This window comes from Belonocnema kinseyi, chromosome 3 (assembly GCF_010883055.1).
Source record: "Belonocnema kinseyi isolate 2016_QV_RU_SX_M_011 chromosome 3, B_treatae_v1, whole genome shotgun sequence".
Lineage (NCBI taxonomy): Eukaryota > Metazoa > Arthropoda > Insecta > Hymenoptera > Cynipidae > Belonocnema > Belonocnema kinseyi.
This window is the reverse complement of record NC_046659.1, coordinates 93,899,650-93,906,726: the sequence shown is the minus strand read 5'-3', so window position 1 is coordinate 93,906,726 and position 7,077 is coordinate 93,899,650. Positions and strand designations below refer to the sequence as shown.

At 33.7% G+C, this 7,077-nt stretch overlaps 1 protein-coding gene across 7 annotated transcripts in view; it reads right to left on the bottom strand.

Moving 5' to 3' along the window:
* Positions 1-876: 876 nt before the first annotated feature.
* LOC117170274 (elongation of very long chain fatty acids protein AAEL008004-like) overlaps positions 877-7,077 on the bottom strand; it is a 129,777-nt gene continuing 123,576 nt past the window's right edge. For all 7 annotated transcript variants that reach the window (XM_033356936.1, XM_033356937.1, XM_033356938.1 and 4 more), the window contains 2 exons: positions 4,102-4,207; positions 877-3,867 (listed from right to left, as the gene is read on the bottom strand). In XM_033356936.1, coding sequence (XP_033212827.1) covers positions 3,386-3,867; positions 4,102-4,207 — 588 coding nt within the window. In that variant the 3' untranslated portion in view covers positions 877-3,385. The remainder of the gene's footprint in view (positions 3,868-4,101; positions 4,208-7,077) is intronic.

The window sequence follows — 7,077 nt, the reverse complement described above, 5'->3', positions numbered from 1 at the left end:
ATGCCGTAGAAGTGGAAGGGTCACAGTCTATTGTGCCGGTAGTGTTACAATCGTAACGTCGTAAAAAAATAAACGCATGGCTTTTCACCTACTTCTGATTCGAACTGGACTGTAATCTTCTACGGAGACATGACTTAGGAGTTACGTCAAAATACTTAGTTTATTTGAGTCAATAAAATGCATTTCCGAAATTCAGCACTGGCACCCGTATATATTCATAATTCTGCAATTTTTTATTAGATTCCCAATTTTCTTGCTTTCTTGACTTGTAAGTAGTGGAACACTCATTTTGAATCGCAGATTGTATCTCATCACATTTAAAGATCACAAAGCTACAATAAAATACGTTCATAAATTTTTCGCTTTTTCTATGATTTTTTAAAACTTAATGACATTTTTTTAAATCAATTAATTTTTTGGTGTGTTTATATTGAAAAAGCGTTTACTATTTGATTATTGGATAATCTAGAGTTAAAAGGGCGTACTTTCAAACAAAATAAAAAATTGGAATTCGAAAGAAAACCGGCGGAATATCAGATTTTGGAGGTATATGAAAAATTTCGCATATCACGACCCTTGTGCTGTTAGAGAATGTATGAAATATGTTCTCACTGATTTTCCATTTTTTTCTGATTATCTACGTTTTTTTCCTATTTATTTCCCATTTTATATCGTTTACAAAATTTTTGTTTAAAGCCAAAAATATCGTTTATGTTATTTGAAGGTGTATCTATTAAGGGATATGCACAGAATTTGCTGCCTCTTTTACCTATGGAAATACACCTTCAAAATTAAAAAAAAATCATTGCAAAGTGTAGTCATTTCAATATTTCTTTACTTTTAAAAGCAGCACTGTACGTGAAATTAAAGCCAATATTTCCAAACTAATAATATTGAATTTATTTTTCGAAAAATGTATCACACCCTGTCGTGCGAAGACCTTTTACATTGATTGATATCGCATCTTTAGTAGACAATTTTAATTAATCCTAGGAAGCCTTGAGTAACCCTTTTTCCTGGTTTTCTTGCTAATTAAAATTAATTACACTAATTATCCTAATTTCAATGACATTAATGTATGTATATGTATATCGCATGTGTATCGTCTGACCACTTCTGACTTTTAATTTTACAATCTTTTTTTATACATTTTTCCGTGTGATGATATTTAGTTTCTTTTGATATATTCAAAAGTTTGTATTGCAGAATTCGGCGTAATTCATGGTTTTAACGTATGATATAGTATTATACATACGAGGGCCAATGCGAAATTAAATTTCAAGTTGTTCCAAAGCATTGAAAATGCATTAAAAATAAAAGATAAATATTAAGAAATTCTAGGGTAATAATAATTTTTCAACATAATCACTAGGCCGGTCCAAACATATTTGGTAGCATAAATACGCCAATAGTTTGAAAAAATTATCCCTACGCTACCAAAAATGTTGTGATTGGGCTGGTAATTATGTTGAAAAATGATTATAACCCCAATCTTTGTAAATAATTTTTTTTCATGTATTTTCGATTTTTTGGAACATCTTTAAACTTACATTTGGAGTGGCCCTCGTACATTAATGTAAAATTCTTAAGCTAGTATGGCGATATACTATTACCTTCTCTCTATTTGACATTTTAATTTTTAGTGAACACATACATATGCAAATTGGATACAATATTACGTAACCAAACATAACTTAGGCTTCCTAGGGGTGACAAGCGAGTTGATAAGTATTTTCGTTAATTTTAAAAACCGTCATCTTGAAACCTAATTACTTTATGACCGTGATTAGTCGTCCAGCTCTTTGGAAAATATATAAAATCTTGCAAATTTGATTGTCTAGGGCTAATTATCGAAAAAGCTGGGCGAATAGACAACGCTTCTTTTTCAACAGATTTTCAAATTTCACTTCCAATTCTCTACACGAAGATGAAATCCAAAGAATACTAACATATAGAATAAAAATCTACCATAAAAAGTAATTTTGATAGGTTATTATTAGTTTTTAAGTACACGGGTTTCCAAAAATTGATGTGACATTCTACTGAATTTATTCAGCTATATGATTATTAAAATATCAATGGTATCTTCTTAATATCCATGTGTTGTTACATGATCCTCGAATCTTAATTCCACTTTTTATTTTTCCTTCCACAGCCAGATCCTTGCAACAAAATAACCTCAAGTTCTGCCGTTGGTAGGATTTTATTCGTTAAAATAATGCTCGCTTGTTCATCAAACGTGTGATTATCCTTTAAAAACTCTTTACAAAAATACTTCTAATTTCTAATCGCCGCATGGAAAGGAACGAATCAAAATTGATTAATAATCCGCAATTAATTCCCTCTAACTATCTAGAATGATTCGATAACTGCTTCTGTAAAATTTGGATATTTCCCTTGATTCTAATCGTATTATCTTAGTGATCCAATTAATAATTCCAAGCAGAAAAAATATCCCTATAAGTATCGATGTCCTTGAAAAATGTTTGAGAGTTATATTCTTGCTTTTTTTGTAAAGGCTATCATTACAGAAATGATAGATTTGAAAATTCTGAATCATATTCAGGTATATTATAACATGCGGTTAAATAAATAATTAAAAAGTTAAATATTTATACTTGCGTTAAGACCGTTACAGTTTTTTTGAAGCGGCCGTTGATAACGCAAAAAGTATCAATGATTCTGCCTTCAGCAATGACTTAAAGTGTTCTTTCAATTAAGCAGAAATACTTCAATATCGTGCTACGGTAAAACTCATTTTAAAAGTAAGGCACAAGGTCTTTTCTTATTCGCATTGCGATAGTATAAAACTAACCTATCTATGTACAAAATGTCTGACCTAAACAGGGCAAGACGATGGTGAGCGTGCTACCTCCCATCTTGAGTCGCTAATCGCAGAGTCCAGAAGAAAGGAAGAAAGAAAATAAAAGGAAAGTAAAATGAAAATGAAGGCAAATTACTGGAAAATAAAAGGGTGAAAAAGAGAATACTGTGCTACGATCTTTAAAGAATTGGAAAGATTTGTATGATTCATGTAACAGACCATAACACCGCACTCGTCTTTATAAGTTTTCCTAGTTTCTCATGTATTGACAGCCAATAAATGGCCATAGAACACGATCATGTGGTGAATCTCAAAAACGAAACTCCGGGCACATGAGGTAAAGTGTCCTCAGCCTACGTTGGCAATCACGAGTCTAGTTTCTTCTCTTCCGTTTCTTTTATAGCGATTTTGGACAATGATCCTGCGAATGATTCGATGGCACGATTGCAAACGAGTCCGGACATTGAGCTGATGATCAGAGGCGAGGATATTATCATCCGATGATTCGCGGCCGCAACTCGGATGCTGGTATTTTTCCGGTTTCCTAAATAAGTCAAGAGATCATTCAATTGAAGCGTAGGGTTTTCGTAGGCTTAACTCGGTCGCGGCGATAGTGTCACCCTTGACGTAGTAGTCGGCAGCCTCTTTTCTCCTAACTCCATTCTCACTGGTGCCGTTGGAAATTTTGCCACTGGTAGCTCCATTAGTCGCAGTTTGTCTTGCAGCAGCAGCGATCTTCGCCTCTCTGCGACTCTTCTTTTGTGCGTAGCTTTGTTGGTAGAATTCGTTGAAGAGGAAGAGGAACATCACAGCGTGGAGGCCAATCCACCAAACGAAGGCTTTGGGGTAGTTGCAGTCTATAAACAGGAGCTGAAACGCGTGGATCATGATGAATACGAATTGGAGCATCTGGAATGCAGTCAGGTACTTCTTCCACCAGAGATAAGGTTGTACTCTGGGACCCAAAGCGGCCATGAGATAGTACGTGTACATGATGATATGGACGAACGTGTTCAAGAGACCGAAGAAAGTTGAGTGACCACCTGGATAAAAAACGCATACTCGTTAGTTTAGAAAAACGTGGAAGTGAAGAAATCTACGTATGTATTAGCAGCTTTGACATTAGGAGAACTCCATCAGAGTTATTTAAATTTAATAAAGATTGTTCAAATTACTTTAGATTTACTTCCTTCTGCATGAACTGAAATATTTTTAAATTACTTAGAATAGTAATTATTTCACAAATTATAATTTTCATAATTATAATTTTAATATACCTGGAGTAAATTTGACTCCAAACCACACAGACATTGGCATACATCCGTGGTGAATAACATGGAGGGTAGACACATGGCTGTTCTTCTTTCTCAGGACGAAGAATATCTGAAATTGGTTTAATTAATTAGCATCGTCAACAATGTATTTAAAAATGGCATTTCAATCAATTATAAATCTACTTAACAATCCTGCTAAAAGGTATAGACAATTATAGAATTCGATAGACTCTATCCTGCAAGAACAAATTAAATTAAATCTAATTCCATACATTTAGGGAAAATTTAAACAGAATCCATCAAGAAGTGCAATTTAATTACATTTTATAAGAACACTTGATAAACATCCTATAAAATTTAATCAAATAAAATTTACAAATGAAATTCTATCAGCAGATTTGATCGAAATCCGTTATAATTCAATCGAACGAATTTCTCAAATAAAAATCTACCAGTATATTTATAGAACCTTTGCATCAAACTCTATGTTTCGGAATCTAGGATACTTATATGAAATTCTAGCTGTTGAGAAATCGTATTCTATTATATCAACAGTTTCAAACAAATATTATTTACCCTAGAACGGAATCAAATCCTACGTATTTGAATTTCGAAAATTTTTATAAAACTGTATCCATCAAAAATCTTTTACTGAGTCTAAATGACAATATCTTGGTAGAAGGTAGAATTTCAATAGAATTTTTTGACTTATAAAGTTTTCTTTTATCTGTTTTACGTCGATGAGTAAGTTTTGAAGTTCTTGGTTGATTGTATAAGCAGCAGGTGGTAGCACCACAAATAAAAAAAATAATGACCAGTAATGAATTTAGAAAATTACTTAATACTTATGTAAAACAAGCCTGAAACAATCTTAAAGCAGTAGTATATGGTTTTCTCGGAAAACAGAGTTGAAAATTATGAAGAGTTGATTGAAACAATACTTGAAAGCTTAACAATCATGGACTGCAGAATGTCCCTTAAAGTGCATATGTTACATGCTCACTTGGCCCAATGCAAAGATAATATGGGTGCCTGCTTAGGAGAGCAAGGAGAGCGTTTTCACCAAGATGTGATAGACTTTGAAAGACGTAATTAGGGGCAGTACAATGAGAATATGATGGGAGATTACGTTTGAGTTTTGATACGAGAAAGTCCACAGGGGCCATCAATATACCACGTGGACAATTTTTCACCACTTTTTAGCCCCCTACCCCTCCTCGTGGACAGCCATGGAATTTGGACAAACATCACCCCCTAATCTGTCCACGTGCACGTATTTTTGAAAATATAGATATTATTGGTCTTTAAAGCACAATAGAAAAAATTCGAATGTACCTAGAGTATAACTTGTCTGATTTCAGTATATTTTTCACAGATTTAGGGGAACAAGTATCCAAGTAGATTCTAGCCCCCCCCCCCGGCCCCCCTCGTGGACAAGCGTGGAATTTTGCCATACCCCTCCCCCCTAAACTGTCCACGTGATATATGGATGGCCCCATACAAACATCAAAGAAGTTCAAAAAATACTCATTTTTAAACTTCCTTTTCAATTTTTTTTGCATTTGTAGTCTATTATCAATCATTATTTTTCAATAAAGGTGACTCATATGTATAATAAAAATATTAGAAATTTACAATGAAATTATGAAGAAATAGGTAATTTTTCTTAAAATTGAAAATATCAGTCTAGTTTCTACATAAGCAAACTTAAGAAAAAACTATTTTCCCTTTATTAGTTACGTAAAAGAAATTAAAATTTTATATTTAGAATTCAGACCCAAAATTCATGTTAATTTGTGTACTTTTACAGATATTTACGAATAGAGTTTCAATGATAAAAGGTTGATTAAAAAGGGCATAAGCTTTCTCGGCGTTTTTAAACTTTTAAAGTCGAATGGAATGTGAGATGTCATCTTTGATAGGATTAAATTGGATTTCTATAAAAAAAGGGTATTAAAATGGTCTGGAATTTGAAATTGCATATTGGATATTATTGGATACAAATTTTATTTAAAAACGTTCAAAAATGTATAGGAATCGTTGGAATGCATGCCTATTTCTTTTAGATGGGAAATTTCTATCCCAAGGTTTAATAGAAATTGATTGCCTTTTTGTAGCGGGACATCGAGGGACACTTCCGACAAGGATGATTTTTCATAATGATAGAAATGTTAAAAAATTCCTAATCTCGCGGATATAGAAGAAGGATAGAAAACTATTATATTTTTTATATCAAATCCGATCAAAATTTTCTCAGCAGGGAATTCCTTTTTCAATTACACCAGATACGAGGCGTGTTGAAAAATAAGGTGACTTTATGGTTTTCTCAAAAAATAATCATTTATTCCTCAATATTTATGTTGCCCCCTTCAAAGTAATCCCCCTCAGATATAATACACTTGTGCCAACGTTTTTTCTAATCATCGAAGTATTTCTGATAATCATTTTGTGGTATAGCCTTGAGTTCTTTCAGCGATGCAGTTTTTATCTTCTCAATCGTTGAAAATCGATGTCCTTTCATGGGTCTCTTCAGTTTTGGGAAAAGATAAAAGTCACTGGCGGCCAAATCCAGTGAATATGGAGGGTGAATCATGACTGCGGTGCTGTTTTTGGTCAGGAAATCTTTCACAAGCACTTTCAAAATTAAGCACTTTTGGAACAAATTTCGCTGACACACGTCTCATGCCCAAAACGTCCGAAAAGATAGCATGGCATGAGCCAACCGATATGCCAACATTTTCAGCAACTTCTCTGATAGCAATTCGGCGATTTTTCAACACCATTTCTTCTACTGCTTGAACGTTTTCATCTGTTGTTGACGTGCTGGGACGTCCAGGGCGAGGTTTGTCTTCGACATCCTCCCGGCCTTCTTGGAACAGTTTGTACAGTCTGTCAAGTTAAAGCGTGGGTGGCTTTACTCGCAGTCGGTAAGGTGTATCGACATGATTTTGGTGTCAAAATATTAAGAAGAGCTCCCTC